The sequence below is a fragment of the Vanellus vanellus genome (genome assembly GCF_965231255.1).
Source record: "Vanellus vanellus genome assembly, chromosome: 9".
NCBI classification, from domain to species: Eukaryota; Metazoa; Chordata; class Aves; order Charadriiformes; family Charadriidae; genus Vanellus; species Vanellus vanellus.
The window spans coordinates 1,680,260-1,705,992 of NC_138914.1; the positions used below are offsets into that span (position 1 = coordinate 1,680,260).

The 25,733-nt window shown below is 45.2% G+C and overlaps 1 protein-coding gene across 1 annotated transcript in view; it reads left to right on the plus strand.

The window, feature by feature from the left end:
* The window catches only part of PTPRG (protein tyrosine phosphatase receptor type G), a gene marked incomplete at its 5' end in the record, with an annotated part of 415,116 nt that overhangs the window by 336,264 nt on the left and 53,119 nt on the right, over positions 1 to 25,733 (plus strand). The window contains 2 exons of the mRNA XM_082487722.1: positions 1,730 to 2,528; positions 11,531 to 11,663. Coding sequence (XP_082343848.1) covers positions 1,730 to 2,528; positions 11,531 to 11,663 — 932 coding nt within the window. The remainder of the gene's footprint in view (positions 1 to 1,729; positions 2,529 to 11,530; positions 11,664 to 25,733) is intronic.

Genomic DNA, 25,733 nt, shown 5'->3' on the forward strand with positions numbered 1-25,733 from the left:
TACATTGGTCCTGATTTTATTCTGCTCCAGTTTGATATACTCCCTAGTAAGCAAATAACAGATACAAAGCTTGAATTTGAATGATTAATGTTTGTTCAATGATGTATAGAGGTATTCTAAACATATAAAACCTGCTGTCAAATTTTAATATTCAGTCCAGCTTTGAGACTGTACGTGCCAGCGAAAAGCAAATCTCACAGTGCCTTAGGGATTCGCACTGATAAGTATCTGAATGTTTAGTTGCTTATTTAAAGTTTTGGCTTGAAATCTCTAAAGCACAGGTTTTCTTCTGAGATCTCAGGTTCTCTGTGACTGCAGCTGGTCAAAAATAACGTGAGAAAGCAGCCTTTCTTGGTTTGCTGCAGCATTTCGACTACACAGCCTGCCTGAAACCAGGAATTGCAGAGAGGTGCAGAAATACTGTTAAGTTACAAATTTCAGTTCCAAAAATAAACATTTGACAGTTTTGGTCAACGTTCAGTAGCACCTATTTAGCCCTTTTTGTCCTTGTCTGATGCGTACTTTTCCAGCTAACGCTCCTCTTCCTGATGAATTCAGGAAGGTGAGGCATTTTTCAGTAAGTCAGGGAGGGAGAGTGGTCAGGTTGTCCGGGCAGAACTGCTGACCCCTTCTTCCACAGAATTACTCCTTGCGCTTAGTCAACGCACTTCAGTGTCTTTTTCTGCGTGTAATTCAGGAAGGGGAATGATTTGCCTAGTTCTTTAAGTATATACCGAGGTTTTTTATTTCCCGTAGAGTATACGTAAGTGTGCACAGAGACCCTCGTGTGAGCACACATGCACTGGGTTGATAGTAGAATAACAGTGGCAGGGTGCAGGGGGTGGAAAGCCCATGGTTCGTTCCCTGCTTCCTCTCAGCTCCCCGAGGGAAGGGGGCAGTGCCAGCCCCGGCTCTGGGTTGCTGGTGGTGGCCCGGGAGAGCCCTGTGGATGGGGAAAGCTGAGTCTATACGTGGGTGTCACAGCCTGGTGGTCCTGGTAGAGGTCGTGGTGGCTTGCTGAAGGGCTCCCGATGCTCTCCAAGTCCTTCACGAACGCCCAGCTGGCCATGCTGCAGGTCTTTCCTAATGACAGTGATGCCTCACTGCAGCACCAGTCCTCAGGAGAATAGTGCTGGTGGGTAAATTAAAGAAATAAAAATAGTACCATTCGAGGCCCTCACAATGTGTGTGGGAAGACCCAGAGTTCCCTGCCAGAGCAGACCCACCAGCCGCCGATGCTCACGTTGGCAGCACAGCCCTTATTTTGGGACAGCCCTTATGTAACGCTGTATTTTTAAACTTCTGTATTCCGAGGATTAAAGCACCGTGAGTAATGCAGCTAAACTCATTAAACTCCTTTACATCCTCCTCACCCCGAGAGGAAACGTTACTCACAAGTCACCGGTGACGTGGGTGGAGAAGGTCCCGCTGTAAAATAAAGATAAGCATAAAGATGTTTTTGATGATAATGATTTTTGGAAGTGGTGAGTGCAGGGAGGTTTCCTCCCTTCGTGGCTTGTGATGTAGCTCTGTGGCGTGTCCCATTCCTGGCTCAGCCCTGCATCCAGCTGGCGTAAGTCTCTCATTTTAAGAGAATAGCAACCAGAATGGCACGTGTGTGGAAAGGGAGGGAAAAGCATAAGAAAAATGACCCAGGTAGCATGTCAGGGCCCCTGCTGATGCTCTCTGCTGTGTTTTCTTCCCCTCTGCTGCCGGTGACCTCCTCAAGCCCACAGCATCTCCTGCTTCCTCAGCTGACATGGCTCCCATCAGCTCCGGCTCCTCCACCTGGACCTCCTCGGGGCTCCCCTTCTCCTTTGTGTCCATGGCCACAGGGATGGGGCCTTCCTCCAGCGGCAGCCAGGCCACCGTGGCCTCAGTGGTGACCAGCACCTTGCTGGCGGGGCTGGGCTTCAGCAGTGGTGGCATCTCCTCCTTCCCCAGCAGCGTGTGGCCCACCCGGCTCCCTGCGGCGGCCGCCCCCAGCAAGCAGGCAGGACGGCCGGTGGTGGCCACCACCGAGGCTGCCGCTGCCGCCGCCCCAGGGCCAGAGCGGGACTCGGCGCTGACGAAGGACGGCGAGGGAACTGAGGAGGGGGAGAAGGATGAAAAGAGTGAAAGCGAGGATGGGGAGCGGGAGCATGAGGAAGAGGAAGAAAAGGATGCCGAGAAGAAGGAGAAAAACAGGGTGACGGCGGCCACAGAGGCACGCAATAGCACAGAGTCCAACGTGGCCACGGCTTCCCCCAACCGGACTGCCGAGGAGGAAGGAAATAAAACCATACCGGGTGAAGAGCCAAACCAAAACGTTGCCCCCACGGCTGGAGGTCCCGAGGAGGAGAGCTTTGCCGAAGCAGACGCTCGGCCCCAGCCGCTCCCTTCCACCCAAGTGCCGCCAGCGTTCACCAACGACCTTTACCTGGGGAAGATCCCAAGAAGACCAGAGACAACAAGAAAACCTCCTCCAAAGGAGGACAGAATTCCAGAGGAGTACCCTTCAGATAACAAATTCATCACCATTAACCCAGGTGAGTGACCTCCGGGGAAACTGTTTTTACCAGCATAGGACTGTCGGAAAATTACACAATCCAAATTCCTTACTGATTTCCAGTAGATACATTTTTGTGGTGCCTGGCTTCATCCGGCGGGCAGGTCATCACAGGGCCCAACCCGCAAATTGTTACTGGGGGGAGGAGAGGGGAAAGGAACGTCCTTTTGTTTTATTGGGACAGATTCATGTTCCTTGTAGTGCTTACTAGAAAAGAAAATTTGGAAAAGATGTTAACCCCCAACACGCTGCATTAAGAATTTTGGTTTAAAAAAAAAAGAGAGGGGAATGCGGTGAACTGTAGCTGTGAAATTAATTTGGAAGAGCAGTTGCTGTGCTGAGCTGGTGTTTCATGGGAAGGTTGCTATATATGCTGTAAGCTAATTTAGTTTATCTGCAGGATTCTCCGATTGGGCTTTGAGATATTCTCCCAAATACGGGATCATCGCTGGTATATTTCTCACCACAAAACCTACATGCTCTGATCTTCCAAGACAAGGCACCTTTTGCACTAGGATTGCCTTTTTTCCCTGTGTTAAAAAAAAAAAAAAACAACCAACCAAACAAACAAAAAAAAACAAAGAGAAAACCTCAGTCAGGCAGAGTTCACGTTTTTTCTGTGTTTGTCCTGATGAGAATTACCGATGCTCCTGTACACGCCAGCTCTGGGTGTATGTACCAACTCCACAGTATGTACACAGCAAATGCGACCTTTTGGAAGCGTGCCCAGGTAATCCGCACGTGCACCGAGCCCTGCCTGGGCAGGATTTGCTGCCCTGGCCTCTGCAAACAGGTATCTCATGGTGCTCCCAGCTCACTGTGCTGGAAGTCCAGTGGGTATGCCCATGTCTCTGCTTGGGGAGCTCCGGGCACCGGCGAGGAAAACGGATCTTATAACTGCAAGGAGCAAATGGGGTACACGTGTATGGATTTATTTGCAGAGTAAGGACTGAGATTTAGATACAGTGACGAGTTTATCTGAGTGATTATGTGTATTACCGCAGCATTTATAAGATAGTGCACATTTTTTTTTGTTTGTGGGTTTTTTTTACTGTTATTGTTTATTTTGCTAATCTATAAACTGTTTTGTAATTGTGTTTTTCCATCAAAGCTGCTCTAGAGTTAGAGTACTGTGAAAAAACCTTACATATTTATTTTTCCCTACATTTATAAACACAAAAATGCCGACATTGTGCACTCGGTTATAGCTCAAAACCAATTTAAAAAACAAAGCTAAATCCAATCTTTAATAACGTTTGTTACAGAAATGCTGACCTGACTCTAATGCTGTGAATCATAACTATTCTGTAAGAGAACAGATGAACGATGCAGAAGCCAAGAAACCTGCACCAGGTTGTGCTGGTTTTTTTAAAATACGCTTCTGTTTCTCCTCAACTGGAAATCTTCTTCAAAGTCCAGTGCTCCCACTGAATATGGTGTGAGATGCCTGTCAGGCAGCTCTCAACATGCCACTTGCCCTAATCAACTTTTTATCAGGAAGGAGGGAACCTGTCCTAGCCACGCTTGGCGATGTTGGGAGGAAGCATTCACCGCCATTGATGTTCACACCCGAGCAATTCAGTCTGCCGGGGTAAACCTGCCTCTGGAATAGTTGCCTTCGGTTCTTCCTGCCTTCTGCGTCGCTGTTTCTCGTGTGCCCGTTTCTTGGATGGCCCAAGTACAATGTCCCTTATACAAGACCTAGGAAGGGGCTCATGGCGTATTCTCAGCCTAATCAGTTGGAGGACAGACGGGTAATTGGTCTTGTTTCTTAGCTCATGACAAAGGGATTGTTACTAGAATGGCTTTCATTCCACGGTGAAGTTAAGACGAAAAAGATGAAAATCAATGACATGGGGAAATATTGTTAATATCTCTAAGAAGTACTTACTGGTTATTGTGAATTGTATCCCCTTAGTCTGTAGCGATTTCTGTCTCTTTTTAGCATGCAGAGAACTATCACTGGAAGTGGTTCAATACAGCTTTGCCTCCTACTAGACGGCCTCTTTTAAGAGCTCTGCTCACTTGCAGGCTTGGAGGCATGAAGTGCCCCTGCCTGAAGACTGCACGCAAAGACGATCAGTCTTGAAAGGCCTCTGCAAATTAGGCTTTCTGTGCTTATATATGGAGGGAGGATAACTTACTAAGACCACCATGTCTTACAAAAATGGCATCGGAAATAACCAGCACATGTTAGTTGGGGGAAATTCAGTGAAAGAGTTGCCTGTTTCACCCAATTTAACCCTAGTTAAATCTTAGTTAAACTTCTGGTGACGTACCTGGGATGAGGAGAAGGAACGGTACTGTATTTTCAGCTTTCCAGACAAGCCTCTCCCAGGCCCCTCAGTGTACTGAAGAGGACACTGGGCAGCAGAAGGGCTGGGAATGGCTATTCAGAGCTGAAGAAGGGCCCACTTGTGCCATTTTCCTTGGGGAAGAGGTTCATTCCCTGTCCTTGGCCTCCAGGTGGAAGAAGTTAGGGTGGTCACAAACGTGGTGACTCCTTGTCCAGACATTGGGACGAGCTAGTGTTTTTCAACTCTGAGAACATTTTGAGATGTTTCTTATTGGCTTTGGGACAGAGGCTTTCAGTCTGAATCATAGAGTGTACCATCAGCAGGTTTGCTGATGACACAAAACTGGGAGGAGTGGCTGACACACTGGAAGGCTGTGCCGCCATACAGCGTGACCTGGACAGGCTGGAGAGTTGGGTGGAGAGGAACCTTATGAAATTCAACAAGGGCGAGTGTAGGGTACTGCACCTGGGGAGGAATAACCCCCTGCACCAGCACAGGTTGGGGGCTGACCTCCTGGAGAGCAGCTCTGTGGAAAGGGACCTGGGAGTGCTGGTGGACAACAAGATGACCATGAGCCAGCAATGTGCCCCGGTGGCATCCTGGGGTGCATCAAGAAGAGTGTGGCCAGCAGGTCGAGGGAGGTCATCCTCCCCCTCTGCTCTGCCCTGGTAAGGCCACGTCTGGAGCAGTGTGTCCAGTTCTGGGCTCCCCGGGTCAAGAAGGACAGGGAACTGCTGGAGAGGGTCCAGCAAAGGGCTACTAAGATGATGAGGGGATGGGAGCATCTTTCTGATGAGGAAAGCTTTAGGCACTTGGGTCTTCTTAGTCTAGAGAAAAGACAACTGAGGGGGGATCTTGTCGATACTTATAAATACTTAAAGGGAGGGTGCCAGGTAGATGAGAACAGTCTTTTTTTGAGTGGTGCCCAGTGATAGAACAAGAGGCAACAGGCACAAACTTGAACACAGGAAGTTCCATCTAAACATGAGAAGGTACTTCTCTCCTGTGGGGGCGGCAGAGCACTGGCACAGCTGCCCAGAGAGGGGGGGAGTCTCCCCCTCTGGAGCCATTCCAAACCCACCTGGATGTGTCCTGTGCCACTGCTGGAGGTGCCCCTGCTCTGGCGGGGGGTGGCACTGGGGGAGCGCCAGAGGGCCCTTCCAACCCCGACCATGCTGTGATTCTGTGTATGAGGACCTTGTCCTTCAAAGTCTCTTCAGACAAGTCCTTCTTTTCTTTGCATCTTTTGTCCCCAGGCTTCTGCAGTGGATAGCTGAGGTCTACCTAACCCGGAATTTGCCCAAATACTGCCCTAGATGTGTCTGAGTAAGTCCTGACTGGCCTGCTGGGAGTTCTCCCCCTGTAAGAAGACTCTTGAGAATGCAGGAGAAGGAGCTTTCCTCCAGGCTGGATCTAGGTTACCAAAACATATGCCAGCAAAACCCACAGATGGTGAATTGGCCCATCAAACACCAGCGTGAAGCGTAAGACTAGTTGCTTCAGCTTAATTGCTTTCCACAGTAATACAGAAATTTGCAATTCATGCAGACACACCTGACCTAGCTCACGAAAGGAGTTGAGTTCGGGGAAACTAGAGACATAAGCAAGACCTTTTCCTATGAGAAAGGGCCTTAAAGGTTTTCCCTAACGAGGTAAAGCTGAAATCAAGACAAGGACCAGCGAAGCCAAGAGGACATTGCCAGAAGTGTCTGGAATCATTCCTGAGCATCAGGGCAGTTACAAGAGGGTGGCGGCCACTGCCAAAGTGAGCAGAAGGAACCCCGGCAGCTGACAGTGTCCCGTAGAGGGCAGAAACTTTTTTGGATGCGTCTTTTCTCCAGGAAAGCAGGTTTTAAAAAGCTGTCAAGGTTTCAAAAATGTTTTTGTGAGGAGAAAGTTTAATCATTTTAAAGAGTAGAAAATTGTTTCATAACAATGTACACTTGTAAAATTAATTATATAGCATCAAATTAGCAGTTGTAAGGAGATAACTGAATGGGGAAGTACTCATGAGTGTGGATGATTAGAGGAGAAGAGGGAACACATGAGAAATTACAGGGAAAGTGCGAGGCCAATTAGTACAGCAAGGCTCATTTTCTTTTAGTGCTTATTTCACACGCACATACACACACACCTCTCCTGAGGCCATGTCATTATTTTCAAAATGGCATTGGCCTCTTCTTGTCTGGTGGTATCGGCCAACACTAATGATTTTCTTCTGTCACTGAACGCTTGCTTGCATTCTCCTCTTTCATTTTCCTGATCATCCTTTTCTCTGTTTTGGTGCCCACATTAGACTAATTGTACCTTTGATCTGCAACTGTTACACACACAGCTGCTCAGCATTGTCCGCAACTCTGAAACCTGAAAATTAGAAAAACAGCAATTAGAACGATGCTCTACCACAAAAAAAAAAAAAAAAGCAGGAAGAAAAAAAAAAAAAGAAAACCAGCATGATTCAGTTAAATCAGGCTAGAGCAGATATTATCCCACAGAATTTTGCTTTGTTGTGCCGGACAATTAAACAGATCCTTTCTATTTGGCAGGAGATAATGAATGAGCTGTTGGGAGCAAAGTAATAGCTGTCCAGTTGGGGCTTTTGCCTGAGGCATGGGCCAGGGCTGAGAAGAGAGCCGTGGGTTTGGCCCTCCGTCCGAACTTCACCCAGGTCCTCCCGTCCCTCAGCGCTCAGCCGCGTCTGCCGCGTTCCTCCCATGAGGGCGCTTTGCAGACACATCGCGATGCGCAGGGTTAAATTGCAAGCCCGTTGTATGCTTTTAGCAGAGGCCGAATTTTGGTTTTTCGAACAGTCTTTGCCAGGTCTGAGGTTACAGAAGCCTTTTGGGGATAACCTCATTAAGATAATTAAACATCTGTGTAATTCTTTCTTTCTCCATACGTGGCAAGGATTATTAAGCTGTATTTTCATGTGGCGCTTGAGCCATTTTGCATGGCGACTTAGAGGAGCAAACAGCAGAATGGCTTGAAAGTAAAAGGACTGAATTATTTGATGTTTGCAAACACTATGAATTTCAGATATCTGACATCGGGATTAAACATGATTGGCATCTGTTTACAAAACAGCGGAAAGCCGGGCTTAGTTGTGCGGGGCCTGTGAATAAGACTACTGCAGGAATGGCTTCAAAGAAATAGGGAGGAAATAGCAGCACAATGACATGCGACTTGTATCAAAGGTAATACTTTTTTAGAAAAACATAGGGTTTTGCCTTTTCGTAGTTGAATAATATGGACAATATTATGTTCCAGAATTAATCAATACCTTCGTATAATTCCATAATTTTGTGTACTCAAAGGAAAGATAAGCAGGTGACTTTCTTTTAAGTGACGGGATAATCCGCGGCAGTTCGGCAGCGGGGGGTTTTCTTTTGGCCCCCAGAACACGCATATTGTCGTAGTTAACGGTATCTGTAACGGTACAACAAACAGAACTTTGTCCGGGCGGTTTGTGCAATGGGTGATAAAGGTCGGTAGGTTATATATTACAGCGACAGTTGCTTATTATAGCAAGCAGTGTTACTTAAGGAAAATAAACACGTTTCTGTTCTCAGGAAGCCATTACCAAGAATACGCGGAAAAAGAGTACATTTCACAAGTTGTAGAATGCCTCTTTTGTGCCTTGACCTTTGTGCAAGCGTTGCACTACCGAAGGCCCCTCGCTGCCCCGGGCCCTCTCCTACTCTGTGCCAGGGCCTCATCCCTGCCGGGCCCGGATGGAGCTGCTGAATGGGCGCTTCACGGGCGTTACGGACTTTTCCAGACGCAGGAGTGGATTTAGCGGTGCCAGGGCTTGTATCATGTGGGACCTCCTGAAACAGAGATGCTGTAATAATTTTTGTTCCTTCCTACTGGGATGAATTCCAAGCCAGTAAAAGGCAAACTGAATTAATTCAACGAAGGCATATGCCACTGGAAACTGTTTACATTTCTTAGCAAAAATGGAGTTTCCTGGTCCATTTTTAAGCTTTTTTTTTTTTCTCCCCCCCCCCCCCCCCCAAAGTACAGCGTATGGTGGGCACCGTTACAAGGATATGCTGTTGACACTAGCAAGGCTGAACGTTCTTGGAAAAGAGTGAAATGCTGACTATTTTTTATTTTATAATATTTTGTTATGTAGGAGAACAGGAAGCTCTAAAGGCCCAGATCTGTCTTGTTTTGTGTGCGTATTTTCTTCAACTCTTTTTCCAAGCTACCCAGTGTGCTGCCTTTTCGTAGGCTCTTCTGCCACGACACTCAAGAGACAGGCGCCGGCGCTCCAGCTGTGCGGCTGTACTTCTGGCCCCAGCTGTCATTCTGGTACAATTTCTGTTGGCGTTGGTTTGTTTGAGCTCTCTCAACGCTTCCCTTAAGCAGCGGAAAACACCTAAGACTTTTTCTTTGGAGACGGCACAGAACAGTGTCATTTTTTCTGAAGCACATCGCTGCTCGGGCATTCCCGACTGGAATTTCGGGGCCAACCATCAGCACGTGGGAATGGCATTTGCTATTCTAGCACTCGGCACACTGAGCGCTTTCTTATCCTCACAGCTGCGGTACAGGGAGTCGGCAGGGTCAGATAAGTGTCCCCTCCACAGCAGACTGAGTACGAGGAGCATCGTGAGCACTGCAGAATTTAATAGTGTGCATCGGGCCTCCAGCCCATGCTGTGCTTACAATGGAATTTAATTTTCTTCCCGTGCAAACAGAAACATATGTTTTTGTGTCGAAATATGTGGAGGTGAAACTAAACAGAGTACTGTCCTTGGAGAGAAATGAAGCAACGCCCTAATGGATGTGAGGTGGTGGGACTGTTTGGCTCTCCCCCTGAGGTTTATTACATTGCATGGTTTTTTGCTTTGTCCCTTTTACCGTTCTGATTAGTAACACTTACCTCAACAGGCTTAATTTTTTCATGCTGTTAAATGATTTGAAATGCACTGATAAAAACCGATGCCTCAGGGCTTATGATTTTTGCAAGTTTGGCAAATGCAGGGACTAAGCCTTTGCTCTGGTTTTGGGGTTGTTCTTTTCCTTATTCTTTGCTAGTCGAGGAAATCAAAGACCTGTCTTAAAGCCGGCATGTTGTATGTTATTAGTATGCGGTGAAGATGAAAGCTCACCAGGTGCTCGGGGTACAGTGTTGTGCGCCTGTTCTGCAAAGTGGCACTTTCCGAAACCTCGGCAGCCTTTCTTGCTGAAGGTGGAGACAACTGGCTACTCATCTCGCTTTTGATCCCTTCCATACCCAGTCCACGCTCACTTCCCACAAACATCCCTCTGATTAGCACCTCATTTAGGCTGCTTGCTAAAGGGCATTACCTCCATCAGCCTAGTTCTTAAAACTAGAAAGATTCCTTGCTGGGCTTGCAGCAGCCTGCAGCCTTGCTCTGTTTTCAGCAGTCAGGCAAAAGCATTTACAATTAACCTTTACTTCCATGTTAGTTGAATTTTACTCCTGCCTATGGAGGAGTATAATCTAAATGCTATTAAAATAGAGTATGACTTCATATTATGTGACATCTGGTGACTTCCAATTATCTGTGTTTTGCCTGCCTACGGTGAAAAGGCAATTATGTTCTTCTGGTAGGATTTGCAGCAGTTTCAGAAGATACGATAATACAATACTGAACGGGGGCAAGGAAGCACATTGGTAAGGAAGGACTCACGTAGGCTAAAAAGCAGAAGTCAAGTGCGTACATTTCAATCCGCGTTCAAATCTGAAGCTGTTTACACTAATCTTTTCCCATTTCATCCAGTTGACGGGTATTGATCACCTCCTGCCTGTTTGTTAGGAAACACGAACAAGATTCAGAATCCGCTTCTGTATTTTTCTTTTATCATTCTGTCTAAAAAAATTTATTCATCGAGTCTACATGAATTTGCACAAATTAGATGTCTTTTGAAATATGTTGATGCGATGTCTATGCTCATTGGCTCCGGTACTTGCAGAACCTCTAGATGGTCATCTTCTATAATTTTAACAAGATGTCATGTGAAAAGTGGAACGGAGTTACTCGCCCGGATCTCAGGATATTGACCAACTTTAATTTTGTTCAAAAGCTGTGGCATAATGATTTCTTCTGTCAGTTACAACACATCCTATCCATTCATTCATCCATCCATCTTGACAATCCATATGCTAAAAAGTGCTTTCGTATGCAGTAACTCACCAGATTGTGACAATTCCGCAAATGATGTGACATGACACCCAACATGTTGAGGATTTTTTATTTTAAGATAGTTACCAAGAAATTTATTTCTGAAGCAAAGTATTACCCTGAGCTTTGCAAACAGGGCTGTCCTGTAGTGTTGAGAAACGGAGCGGGTTTATCTGCAAACGCTGATGACCGAGCAAAGCGTTTACTTTGTTACCGTGGAGAAATGACTCGGTGGGGTACTCCACATCTGATAATAGGTGCTTGCATGATAGAGTCCTAAAATTGTCTATGAGACTGTAATTACAGGCAGTAGTAAAATCCAAGCCATATGTGGCAATAAACACCATACTTCTGTGCTCTCATGTCTCAGACTAAAGACAAATGGAGTCCCACCCTGCAGTTAGAAGATCTTTGCTCTGTTTACTCATACCATGTAAAATGGCCAAGCTATTTGTTTTGCTTGCGCATTTTTCCATACAGTAATTCTCTTTCCATTTAGTGATTGGTTTTGTTATGTGTTTAACACACAGCCGACAAGAACAGCTCCAGCATGGCCACGAGACCTTCTCCTGGGAAAATGGAATGGATCATCCCGCTTATTGTGGTCTCAGCACTGACCTTCGTGTGCCTCATTCTTCTCATCGCTGTGCTTGTCTACTGGAGGTGAGCCTGTTTCCTTTTGCTTGGAGACTGATTATGACTTAAAACGCCTTTCAGGTGGTGTTTTTTAATGTGGTCCTGTGTTTTATAGTTTATTAGATGTTACGGTGAGAGACGGCATTAGATAACTCTGGATGCTAGAACAGCTCCGTTGGTTAACTATTAAGCTGTCTTAAATACTGATTTTTGTGTCGTGACAATGAGCTTGGTAGAGCTCTAGCAACGGTAAGTCCAGCTGTAGTGCCAATAAATATTTTCACAATTAGTCCCTCTAAAACAGCTATAAAAAAAGTATCTTTTTCTTGGCCTTCAGGAAAGGCGGGTGTGGGAGAAAAGCCCAGTGAGACTGGACTCAGTTCCATGGGTGGCTTTGCCGCCGACTTGCTGTGTGGTCTTAAGCAGCTCTTTTCTTCCTCTGACTGTACTTCGAGGAAGGGGGATAAGCTTTTTTACGTTACATGGCAATGCTCGGAGTAGCAGTTCTTTAGCACGGGTGAAGTGTTCAGAAGCACAACCTGCAAAGCCTTGAAAGTGAAGATGGCCTCTTACAGAGATACTGTCCTTTACACCGACGGGCGTTGGTCCAGTAGTGGAGACTGGGATTGGCATCAACAAATCCACCTCCGGTCGATTTAGAGTAAATTAAAACCCGCAGCACCTTCTTGTGCCAGATCAAGAACCCAGAGACACCTCGTTTGTCTGGCAGTGAAAATTACCCAGGGATTAGCCTCCTAGAAGGTATTTAGGAATTACTTCAAAATCTGATTACGTGGGACACAGAGAAGTAGCTTTGGTGAGAAATAGCAGTCCATTGATCATTATATTTGCAGAATCAATTCAAAAACTCCCAAGCTGTTTTTCAGTACACCCATTTTGCTGACAATTAATTGGCCAAATTGTTGAGGCTGGGAACATTTGAAAGAATATTAATAAACAGATGACAATAGCCTTATGGAAATCATTTCTATTAACATTTGCAAGTAATTAACATCAACAAAATTGCAGTGATATGTGCACAAAAGCTGAAATTGGAAAGGTTCTGAAGATCCCGTTGTAGTGCTCTGTCCTTCAGTATATGTTTTCTTCATTCGAAGGACTGCGCTTGGTCGCATTCCCACGAGGCAAGCCCCGGCAGGATATGGTATATCCTGAAGCACGGGAATGGGGGGTTACTAATATCTACCTTGTGTTGATAGATACCAAGTGCTCTTCTAAGGAGGAAAGGCTTTGAAATAAAATGCTAACTGCTATTATCACGAAGAATGTTGGTGCCTCTCATTGTTTGGAAAACATTTCCATTTCCTGCCATCTCACTAATGGATCGAGAGAAATAGTTGCAAAATTAGTGTTTAATTCACTCAAAGAGTAACAATACTGTCCCTGTGAAGATACTAAAGTTGAAAAGTACTGACTTAGTGACCAGTCGTTAGGGACTAATTTTTGATAAATATTGGCTTTTATTAGAGATCATAGTACCACTCAAGTCTAAAATTATGATATGTTAATTACCGTTAAATACTTTTTATCCTCAAATTTCCTAACCAACCACCCTGTAAAATTTTTATTTGCTTCGCAATAACACACATGCACATAAATCAAGGAATAGACTTTAACTGAAACCAAATTACTTTTGCGGTAATGTTTGCTACTTTGTATACGGACAGCAATTGTTTCTTATCTGCTCTCCTTAATACACATGAGTAGTTAACATTCATCGGTGGCTTTGGTAATATTATAGGCGTTGTCATTAATACCCTTGACAGCAGCGGATCAATTTTTTGTGTATAATTGATACTAAAAAAAGATGGAGATTAAAAATGAGCATAGACATGGATAGTATGTCCTGTAGCAGTCAAAAGATTGTGAAAAATCCGAAGCAACAAATTGAGGAAGAATAAACAAACTCGAGAGCACATGTGTACTAGCTTGAAAATAATCTCCTGCGTCTACCTTTGGAGTCCTGAGGATTTTTTAACAAATACTGAGAGTGTATAAAAATGTCAACGTGGGTGTTTTTGGATAAATCAACAAGCAGCTAGAACACAAATCGTCCACAGTAACATTTCACGTTGTGCAGCCCGTCTCATCGAAGTGGCAACGCAGCATTTTTTTGTGCCCTTTTCAGTGTGATTACCTTTCCTTAGGAAAAATAAAATGTTTATCTCTGCGAGTGTTTTAAAGTAAGGAAAAAACAGATCCTCAAACACCGCGGAGTCTAATTTACGAGTTTGAAAGGAACAGTGATCTGGATTTTCAGGAAGAAATACTTAGCTTAAAATGTAATGGGCAACATATGGAATAATTTGCTAAATAACACCATCAAAGCAAATGGCATGAAAACGAGTTTGAGACAGATTTTTCCGTGAGGGAAACATGGTATTGAAGTGCACAGCAGAGAAACACTTGTTATGAAAGGATAACCCTCAAGGGGACAGGCGTGTTGGACCAAGGGGTCTTTTCTTGCACAGCAGTTCTTTGTTTTGGTGTGAGAAAAAGCATTACGAAACAAAACTCAGAGAACTAGGAAATGCAGAAGAGACACGGTTACCCTTTGGCAATACATTTTGAGGGTAAAACAAATGATATTTTCACTTTTGTGGTTTCGAGCATCTGTGGGATTAGATGATTTGAGACCAGAGGTGACATAAGTAGAACAATGAAGCAGAGCGAAGCCTTCTGCTTGTTTGCATTGCATCGATGCCCTGTTATCCAGGGACCAAAATAAGGAGTTGGGGAGATTGCTCGTGAAGATTTGGCAAAGCATTTATCTCTGTTTGGATCCTTCGTAACTCATTCGGCGATACAGCAATGAAATAACTTCTGTGATGGTGTCTTGTTTTAAGGAAGCTTCATTTTCTGTTCCCTTTACTTGAAAAGGAGAGTGATAGGAAGCAGTCACTGTTTGATGAAGCTTTTCCATTTATCTGTTGAGCTTCCATGCTGTGTTCATTAGAGACTTCTTGTAATTGAATATATTTGGAAATGATCTGTGCAGTTTCTGAACGAGACTCCCTTATTTGCAGAGGTAATTTGCTGTTCTCAGTTCCTTTTCTGTGTGGATCCTGGACAAATGGCGAAAGAATATGATTGATGTTGATGAGAAAGGGTCACTTCCGTCTTTTCAGCACGATGGCCATCTCAGTAATGAAAAGGGATGGGAACTTGCAGGCAAGCAGCAGCTCTGAATTACCTTTCTACTGAAGTTTCCTGAGTTCGGTACTTTTAATGGCACTGCTGTGCAAAGAGGGCCGTGTGATTTTAAGTTGGTAGAGTGGAAAATAAACTAGGTCAGCATAATGAAGCTGCAAAAATTGTGCTGCCTCTTATCCCAGAACAATGCGGGAGCACCATCGCGGGGTGACCAGGGGCCACGAAGTTCGCTGGGGCTGGTTGGCAGTTGGGCTTCCTGGGCAGGGGGGACGGTGGCGGCTGTAATCTAACTTTGCTTCTGTGCGTCTTTGATTCCTCGCGAGGACAAGCTGGCCTGGCTGATCCTTGAGCTGCCATGGGCGCGCTGAAGGGTAGGGTTGCTCCCAGGACCTCGAGTGCTTGAAACTGATTTCTTTTAGCATTGAGTCGAGAATTCGAGTGTTAGCAGTCCTGGCTGCTAAGGTGAGGAGACCAGATCCTCGTTTTACTCAAGATGTGGATTCACCGTTTGCTTCTGCAGTGGCACAGTGGTATTTCTTTTTCTGCTTTCATTCCTTTCATACTGGTTCCTGAAATTGTGTGCTGTAGGGGCAACCCCTGAGTATTTCTGAGAACTATTCACTGGGATTTTAGGAGCTTTCGCTGGAGTGCTACTGGCTCATCTAAGAGCCCGTTAAAACGTGTGCATCGTAAGGTGCGGTTTCCCAAGCACGGTATTTTTGCCTTTCTGGGCGTTTGTTTTGCATCTGTGTTTTTTATACCCAGACTCGGTATCGTGAGATCCTTCTGCAGTTCTTCAAGGTCAGTTTAAAATTTGACTTGGATTGTCTGCAGTCTTTGCCACTGTTGTTCTCACAGCCTTTTCTACGAGCTGCGAGAATTTCAGAGTGTGTTTGGTAGTGACCTCCAAACTATTTAGGGATTGAGTGTGACTTCAGTTTTTTTGCAACAAGGCAAGTGCCTGTAGCATGCTGAGCCATAATATGGCTTGAAACCTGTCTTTTCTAGCACTTCTACTATATTCGGTTGAAAATTGAACAAGTCCCGAGTATTGACACTTCAAGGGAAATCCAGGGTCAGTGCCACTTACTTTTTCGCAGAGGTGCAGGAGGGTGACTAAAGTTGGGAAATCAACCAAAATACTTTGATACACATTAACTTCTGTCTTTTTAGAAAAAAAAAACCCAACATATTTTAGGAGTGACTGGTGACCTTCCACTGTTTGTTTTCCATTCTAATTTTTGATCTAAACACTATAATGCTATAGAAGGTGGTTTCAAAGGGAAAAATAAGCGGAGAATATTAAGAAGCAATTAAAATTTTAGAGTTTAGCCAACAGCAACTTTTAAATGGGAACTAAATTATAGCCATTTCTCATTTTCAGCTAAGAGGAAGAAATTAATTCACAACTATAGCTGGAGAGTTTTCTTTTTCTTTCTTTTCAGCAGATATCATAATTCACCTCTGAATTATTGCCGCCATCAACATTTTGATCCCAAAGACAAAGCAGGAATATTGTATTGCATTTCTTATTAAATCATGCTGTTTATACAGTGCTAATATGTTTACATTCAGGAGGGATTTTTGGAACAACACAGCTGCTGCCTTTCAAAGAGCAAGCAAGCTTGCATTGCTTGTTTATAGTCATGTGTGTATATGAGACAGCTTGGGAAAAAGATGCCTTTAATTTTCCTTAGGCAAAACCCTATGGAATTTAGTAGAAAGTAAGAGTTTTCTTAGGTTTTTGTTAAGCGTCCTGTTGACTTGAACAGAATCCTTGGGACGGGTCCTGTGGCAGAGCCTCACACTCCTCTGGCGGTGCCTTTCTGTGCAGAAGAAATGGCACTGAGCGCCAGGAGGTGTGGGTTCTTCCTCTGGCTCCGTCATTGATTTTCGGTGTGACCCGGGGCCAAGTCACTTACGGTCTGACAGTATTGTTGTTGAACTCTGTGGCAAAGACCTCACTGGGAGCAAGCTCAGGTGTTCAATATTTCAGCGCCTGAGTTCTGTCACTGGTAAAACAGTACTGAAGAAGGCTGGTCGGTCGTATTTGTAAATCAGTTTGCAATATAGAAACGCAAGCTGCAACGTAAGACCCGGGACCGTTGTGGTTACCGTGTCTGCTAACCATGCCTTGGAAAACTGCCTTTTCCTGTTAAATTCTAGGGAACTCGCACTGCTGCATAGCTAAGACAGTGTTAAAACTTCACTGGGGAAAAAAAAAGAACTTGTGCCTGCAGCAGGTTGTAAAAAGTGCTGAAATTGTTATTTGAACCTATCTCTAGGTTTTATTTTATGAGTACACAATGTGTTGTTCATCTACTGTACTGATTGAAAAAGCAACATTGCAAATTTACAGACCATTGTAAAATTGCTTGCTTACAATGAAAAAAGCTGCTTTCAGCTTACTCTAAAACATTCGTGATTCTGCTCATTTTCTCCTCGTGGAGGATGCTAGGTGGTACCATTTTCTGAGAGCCTGTGTGTTGATTTTAAGAACGCCTCAGGTGCAGTTGCATGAGTATTTATTTCAGCAGCAACAGCTCAAGCAGCCTCCTCTGTTCCTGCCCTTGTTCTGCCCTCGTGATACCAATGCAAATGTTTGTACAACCATGTGAGGGGCTGGATTGAGAAATAATCCACGTTTAAAAAAAAAAAAAAAAAAAAAAAGAAGAGAGGGGCTTTCGTCCCCTGATTTAAGCCAGATTAGTTCCCAGGCTGGTTCATGCGGTAAACAGTGAGTTGTACCAGCGTAACTGGGGGACCAGCACAAGGCAGGAATGAGCAGGAGGGATGGGGATGCTCGCGCTGACGCTGCCCCCAGGGATGCCTGAGGACCACCTCCGGGCGCTTGTGCTCAGCTTGGGGACGGCAGTGCCCCAGGGCACAACCCATGTCATCACAGGCAGAGAGGAGAATTAGCCGGTGAGGGCAAGAGATCTCCTAAGCTGGGAGACGGGAAACGCCACGGGGAGACGAGGGAAAACGTGGAGGTGAGTGGTGTGGCTGAAACCTCTTCTGTCACCTTCTTAGTGAGCAGATGCGCCCTGCGCGTCCTGAACAGGGCATGCCTTGGTTTTCCTCTGGGAACGGCCGCGTCTAGTCTCGTCTGATGACAAACAGCCTCAGAGGGATGGGGACAGGGCAGATCACTGCCTGGCAAGTGGGATGCAGCCCAGCCTCATTCGGAGCCCTCTGATCTCCCTGCCTCAACCCAGGCAATGCAGGGAAAGCAGTTCAGCTTTTATTGCAGAAGATCCAGGTTGTATTTGATTTTGCCAGTGCCGGAGGTAAAGGTACTGAAATATCGGGCCCTTTTGTGTGCTGTATCTCAAAGCGCTGCTCGTTTTCGTTAAAGGGGAGCGGGCCTGTGATCAGCTCCCTCTTATGCCATGTGGGGAACCGCGCTCGTCCTTTGTGCCGACGGCAGGCAGCTCGCTTTCAAGCCTGAAGCTTAGGGCAGCTGCCGGTTACTTGTTCTAGCTCCTGGTATCCTTTGAGCGCTTGTCATTCTTCCATTATGAGGAAAATCAATACGAAAACTTCTCTGACAGCATCTCTGCTCTTTCATCCGGCAACGTGCAGCCTGGGGCGAGGGGGGGAAGAGCCCTCGAGGAGATGCGCTAACGCCAAAGCGGAGCGTGCTGCTGCTGCTCCTCCCGTCGTCGCTTCGTGGGCTTTCATCTTCTCCTCTTCTAGGGAGCCGAATCCGTCCCGGCTGTTCGCAAGGGTGGTGGGGCGCCGGGTTCTTCTCTGTGCATGAAGGGCTGAGGTAGGCGAGCGCAGCGGTGCCGGACCCGCACCCCGCACGGCCGTCCCTGCCCACCTTCTCGCTCAATAATCATTTCCCAAATGGCTACTTTAGGGCCTTTCAGAAATCGCAGGAGTTGTCAGTTGTTATAGTAACGGACCCCCTGCTGCTGAATTGGCCCTGAGATGCCCATTTGGGCTTTTGAACAGACTAACTCATGCTCATTAGACAAAAAAAAAGAGAGAGACAGATTTGCAGATGGAAAGTTGCTTTTTAAGCATGCTGGATGATCTGTTAAGAGCTAGACTGTGGAAAGGGGCATGTTCTCTCATTATATGCCTGTTACTTTTACTCTTCTTTAATTAACACTAGTTTTACTTTTTCTTGCAAACCAGAATTCTGCAAGATTTCCATTTCCTCAGCGGTGAGGCTAGGAGCGAGCTGCCGCTTTACAAGCCAACAGTTTTGGTCTTGAGAAAGGAAAGAAGTTAGGGAGGGATTCGCCAAGCTTAAATGCAGATCAGTGGTGATTTCCAGAACTGTCAGGATATCTACAAAGCTCAGAAAATAGTACTTTTCATTCTAATTATACAGCGTCAGGAGCAACATCACAAAGTCAGTAAGCACATTTTGACTCAGGAACGTCCCATTTCAAAGAAATAGCACAGTCTAGATTGTGCTTCAAGTCTAAACCCGGGCGGTCCCATTGATGTTAACAGAGCGACTCCTGAATAACTGGTATCGGCTAAATCAGACCTTGCCCTTGTAAACTTGAGTCCACGTGACTGAAGAACCTGTATCGCCTTAAATGGGCTCTCGAGAGTATGCAGTTGCAGTAGCAAGTGAATTCTTGCCAGGTATTTGAAGGCAGCTTCTTCCTGTGCCGCGCGTGTCCCGCCTTCATCTGAATTTCAGGAAGCAGTGTTCTCCTCTCGGCTGTCCCGTAAAGGAAAAGCAAATCCAGATGTATAGCAGGCTGGTGGATCTCCAGGTGTAAATAAGAGAGGACTATGGATGTTCTTGTGCAATATACCTTCCCTGTGAGGAAGCTGGTTAGACCAGAGGGGCAGGCAGGGTTGTTAGAGAGCGGGCAAGCACGTGCTCTCAAGGCGTCTGCAAGGAGTACGTGATCTTCTGCACTTACTGTGCCGGGGATGAGGAGTCTTCGGCTTAAACTGCAGCAAGAGAGAAATTAGGTTTGACTTTCGAAAAAGCCTCATCAGAGGAAAGACAGGAAAGCGGTGGTCTACAGAATTTCCATCATTTCTAGGTTCCAAAACAAGGTTAAGCATCCGTTCGTCAGGAGCACCGCAGGAGTCGTTGATCCTGCGCGGGAGCTGCGAGGCCCGATCTCCGTAGCTCTGCGGGGCGAGCTTTAAAGCACACGTGCAGGTGTGAGAAAAGAGGAGGAATGGTGGAGTGTGATAAACTGCCCTGTGAATCACAGACTAGAAGCCTGGGAAAGCGCTTGGAAGACACAGTTTAAACGCATCACGTTTGAAGTGAATAACGCGAAGCCGGTAAAAGAGCGCATCTAAGAATTGGGGGGAGGAGAGAGGGAGGGCTCCAGCTTTGGAGAGAGCGCGAAAGGAAGATACAAACGGGCAGGAAAGAAACTGCAAAGGCAGCTTGCAGAGGACAACTGTGTCGGGAGACCCACAGGTTGGTGGAAAAAAAATCTGTTTGGAGTTTTGTTCCATCTGTTCTCCTGCAGCAGGGAGCCTAAGAGTAGGGAAGAGTTAAGAGTAAAACAATGAATTGAAGTTTAAAAACAAAACGGAGGAGAAGGGGTTGGTATAGCTGGGGTTTGTTGCCCCCGTTGCGCGTTACCTAAGGCGCCGTCCCGACCGCGCGTGTCAGTACTGCCCCGTTAGCAGCAGTGAGTGCCACGTGAGGCCACCCCTGGTGCCCAGGGGGCAAGCACCCAGGGAGACCGAGTCTAGACAGCCCTGGAGAGGCTGTTAGATGAGAGTATTTTCTTGCAAAGGGAACGGGCAATGGAGATTGCTCGAAGGACCAAGATTTCACAGCTGTGAAACCACCCGTCCCAGTGCTGGCGGTCCTGGTGCTTGATGGATTGTGATTATTTTTAACAGTCCCTTTAAATGAGAACTCTCACTCTGAAACTGTGCGTGTTCCTCAGCTCCTGGGACGTTCGTACCATGTGGGTCAGTTCTGTGAACAACTTTTCTGCGGGCACTTTTGTGGCTGTGGCCATTGAACTCAGCGGGAGCCCAGATCTGCATCACCTTTATTTTAAAAGATAACGTCAGGCATGCAATCGTAAGTCAAACAACAGGAGAATAAGTGCTTCAGTTGTGGAAGACGAGAATTCAGAATACCGTGTCGGTGACCTTGAAAACTCCCAAACGAAAAAGTATATTTTCTTTATGTTTAATTTGCTATACGATGTGTCCCAAAAGAGCTGAGGCATTGAGGCGATGCTTTGCCCACAGGCCGTCCCTAAAGGGGATGAAGTTTATGCCAAAGTCTTGGCAGCAAGTTGGAAAACTGCTGTTGCCACACTCCTCACCGCTGTGTTTAGAGGTGTAACAACATCTCCCCGACATTTCCAGAAGTACTTTCTTTCTGCAGAGAGAGCAAAGGGGAGCAGGCAAGGGCAGCTGGGGGCGGGCAAGGAGGGATCAGCGGCACGGCTGCAATTGATCTTTCTGGTTTGTTTCTGTGGAGCTAATTAAATGGATTAATTGCAGACATTGTTTTTTTCTGGAAATGCCTTCCCCAGTGCTGCTGTAATGGTGAGGGCTTGAAGAAAAGAGCAAGATTTTAACTGGATTAAAGGTAGTAGTTTACAAGGCATTATTTTGAACGAATATTATGTAGATATTCGAATGTTTTAGTTAAGCTGCGTTAGGAACTGGTTTGTGGGTGCTGAGAAACAGTATGCCATGAGGAGTGTGGCTTTTCTGATAAGCACGGCTGTAGAGGATGCCTGGCACCACTGGCTTCTCCTACTCATCGGTTAGGTCTTCTCTCAGCTATTCTACAGGAAGCTTTTATACAACTTCAAAATTTTTGAACTCTGTCTTTTAAAGCTATGATAGGTATTTTGAAACAGAAAGAAATTTCACAAATGCTTTTTTGTGAAATTTAATCACTGTAAAAAACAGACTCTTTCTTAAGAAGGTGGATGCATTCTTTTTCTGTTCTGCTTCTCAGCTCAAAGAAACAATTTATTAACTCGTTTGATCTGTTGCTAGTTTATCTCTTTTCTATAACATTCTTAGTGTGTAAGAGTATGTGTTGAAGGGTGTACAGGTATCTCTGGAGTAGATTCACTCTCATAAATTGGTAGGCTCAGAGCTAGAGGAATCCGTCGGACAAACTGTCAAAGAAATATCCTATAATACACGTAGATGTACCCAGAGGGAACAGTATACCTCTACTGTGAAACTGTGAATTAACCACAGCATCCAGATAAATTATATTTCTTCTCTCTCCTTGTAACCATAAAATATAGCTATTGAAGGGCCCTGTGCTGTCCTGAGTCCCACAGCAGCATTTTGGACTATCATTAGCACCAGCTATTTCACAGCAGGATGTGGTCTGAGTGTAAAATTATAGGGTAAGAATATTAAATCAATTCAGCAATCTTAACTGCTCGGATAAATACTAGGAATCAGCAGCCCAGTTAAACAGTAACGAGCAAGGGTGGACTTAATTTTCCTTTTCTTAAAACCTGTGCAGTTTGGGGAAAAAACAACCCCTTGGAATGCACAACGCGCGTTGTGTTGGTATTACAAACGTTGCAAGCATGTGAATTCATTCAGTTTATTGTAGAAGGCTGAGTTTGTTTGTTTAAAACAAAACATTACCTCTGTTCCTATGAACAGCATGTATTTTACTCGACTGACTTACAGGTTAAAATCCCTCTGAGTTCTAACTTTTAAGCTGAACCAGGCGTAGGTGGCATGCCTGGTTCTTCGTTGGTGGGTTGTTTCATGTTTTGGAAATCCTGTCTTTTCCAAAATAGAACAAAAATGTTTTGAAATACCCTATGAAGTGGCATTTATAAAGTAATAGAAATAAGCCCAATTTGAATTTTAAAACCACTGTTAATGTTAAAAAAAAAAAAAGAAAATAAATCAAAACATTTCTCAATAATGACAAATGTTCTATTCCCTGAAGGCTCAAATCTGATTTTTATTTTCCTTCTGATCAAATTATCAGTTAAATGGATATATTTCTGTGCAGCGATTCACTCTCAAAAAACGTTTTTTAACCATTATCAGAAAGTTCCTAGTGAGCGCTGGTAAAATTCCTCGTGTTTTGTAGCAGCACGCGCTTATCTTATTCCCCCCATGTCAAAGACGTTTTAAGCCGTTACGGACTGAGGCACGTTCTGCCACGCCACGGCTCGGACTCGGGGCTCCGATGCTGAATCCCTGCGGATGGGGGCATGTGCAAGTTGCGTGTAAAGGGACGTCTTTCCTTTTGCACAGGCACGAGGTGCTCCTCAGCTGGAGCAAAGCCCTCACTAGCAGTGGCCGGAGCCAGGGAATGGAGTGTACCCCGCGGACGGATATTCGGCATAAATGTGGGGTTTGAATGGGAGTCAGAGAAGAGCCCTCTGCGAGGCGGGCAGAGGGAGCGCGTCTCCCAAACCCATCATGGGAAATTACGGCTGCCAACCTCACCGTTTAGTAGGAGCCGAGTGGTTCGTCAGCGAAGAGGATTTTCTGCTGTTAGAGAAGTGATCAAAGTGAACCGGCCTGCGAGCTTTCCAGCCGCCTTCCGGCGTTCCTTAAGGCATTTATTTCTCCCAGCCGGTTCCGCTAGTGCTGAGAGGAGGAGTGAGGTCGGATGGGCACCCCAAGGGCAGAGGGTGGCGGTGCGGGACCGGCAGCGGCACGGATGAGGATTGCAGCGGCTGTAGAGCGCTAGCAGTGCTGCGGGCGCGGAGGACCTCCAACCACATCATAACCCAGAAAGATGATCATTTGCTCTTCAGAGTTGTCGAAGTTTCCTAAATTTCAGTGTTCGTTGGTAATAGCAAATGGTATTACAGACACAAAGGGAAAGTTGTGAAGATGCAGTCCTCGTGCCTGTCATTTGGGGGATTTTTTTTTTTTTAATAAAAGCCTGGGACATAAGTGTACCAGAATGGTTAGTCTCTTCCCATTCATACAGCTCCTTATTTTTGAAGCATTCAGGGTGCTATTTCAATCAGGGAGTAAATGGGTTTGCTTCCCAGTTTGCTCTTCAGAGCCTGCAAATGCTGGTTTTGTGAGTTAAGGCTGAATCTAGGCTTCTTTATCCACATAACCAACATTTACACAACAGCAAAAAAAAGATTCTCCTGGCCCTGATATCATTACAGGCTTCATATTCATTTGAATGAACTATTTTTCACCGTTTTCCTCACTGTTATAGGTACAAACGAGACTTTTAACCTAAAAGGGCTTTTCCTGCAATCTGTTTATTCATCAGCAAGCTTTTCCGTAGGCTTTGCATGACAGAAGTTGTAGTCATGTTTCCTGCTGATGCCTTGTCTCCCCACGACTGCACGCTTGTCCTGTGCCCCTGTTCTGTCTAATTTTGGGGACGGGGAAGAGGAAGGGAGAGAGAGATTAACAGCCTATCAAACATCAAGGACATTTACTTGGTTTACATCTGCCAGAGTTACTCTGAACATGCTTTGTGATATTGTGATATCTTTATCAACAATAATTCCTTATTAGAGAAAAATCTAGTAATAATTAAGTAACACCATTTGCGTGCACAAGTCACCATAATTTGACTTGAGCGGTACTTAATACTGAACCTATCTACACAAAGCAATTGTATCTCTGTGGAGATCAATCCTAAAGAATAAAAAAGTTGCAAAGATTTTTAAAATAATTTGAGCAAAGAAAATATTCTCTCTTTTTCTGAGACCGTGGAAAAAAAAAGTTTCTGCTTTCCAAAGGAAAATACAATAATGAGGAAATTTGCAAATGGAAATTAGCCTGTGTTGGTCTTCGTCTTTATTTATGTCATTAAATGGAGTCTTTAATTAGCATATATATTATTCATGTTTCAGTATAATCCATTTTATAAGTCCAAGTTCAAATATAAAAATCAAAATGGGCTTGATGCACCCTATTGTTCCCATGCAAAGCAGCTAACATAGATGTAAAGATATGAGGTGAATTGAAACATTCATATTTCATAAGGATGCAGTCTACATTTTCTGAAATTATGGCTTGAACTCTTATTTTTAACTTTTTCTCATTTGCATACATATTAGTCCCTGTTTAAATGATGTGTTAATTCTATTCATTAGACTTCAGTGAACGCTTCTAACTCTCCTGATAATCAAGCATGGGTCCCTGGAAAGCAAATTATGGACTTTCATGTTGCAAAACCCGTTGTAAACGTGACATTTATCACTGCAAAGCCAACTCAGGCGGAGCACTTGGCTGCAGTCGGGAGGGCAGAACCCTTTTGCTTATGCTTATGGTAATGAGTGTCGTCTGTGAATAAGGACCTGGCACCAGGTCCCCGATGTCTCTTCAGAAATGATTGGGCACTTCACGACCCGACCGCACCACCCTCTCGATGGTAAAAATGCCAGTTCAGCTCTTTGGGGGAGAAAGAGTAACTTGACTCCGGTCCTCACACAAATCACTTCAAGAAAGTGGGTGATCGAGAGTCTTGTGTTCCACCTAGCGTGGTGGCGGAGAGGAGAATTTGGGGATCTGCGGGGGCTCTGCAGCTCTCTGGAGTGCATTTGGCTGTCAAAGCAGGAGCCCACAGGTTTGGCTTTGCTGCTGTACAGAACGCATTTGTGCTTCGAAGTCTCCAAAACGCTGGTCCTGAAAGCAAAAGCACGAAGGCGACAACACTCCAGTAGGAGTCCTTTCTCCGGGTCTCTGAGGCAGATCCTGTAGCAAATGTGGGAACAACCTGTGGGAAGAAAAGGAGCGACAAAATAGTAGTGGAGTTAGGTGTCTGCCATTGCATATCGATTTGCCAGGCTGTGACAATTCATCTTTTTAATTCTAGGTATAAAATCACTGTTATCCCAGTGGTAAACCCGAGGTGATAATTTCGCAGGGTTTTATGTTGATGGGGTGAGCCCTGAGTGGTGCCACACAGGGAGTTGCCATGTGTGCTCTGATTAATAAAAAAATTGATGGGAAGAAGAACGATTCTTATGCCATCACCGC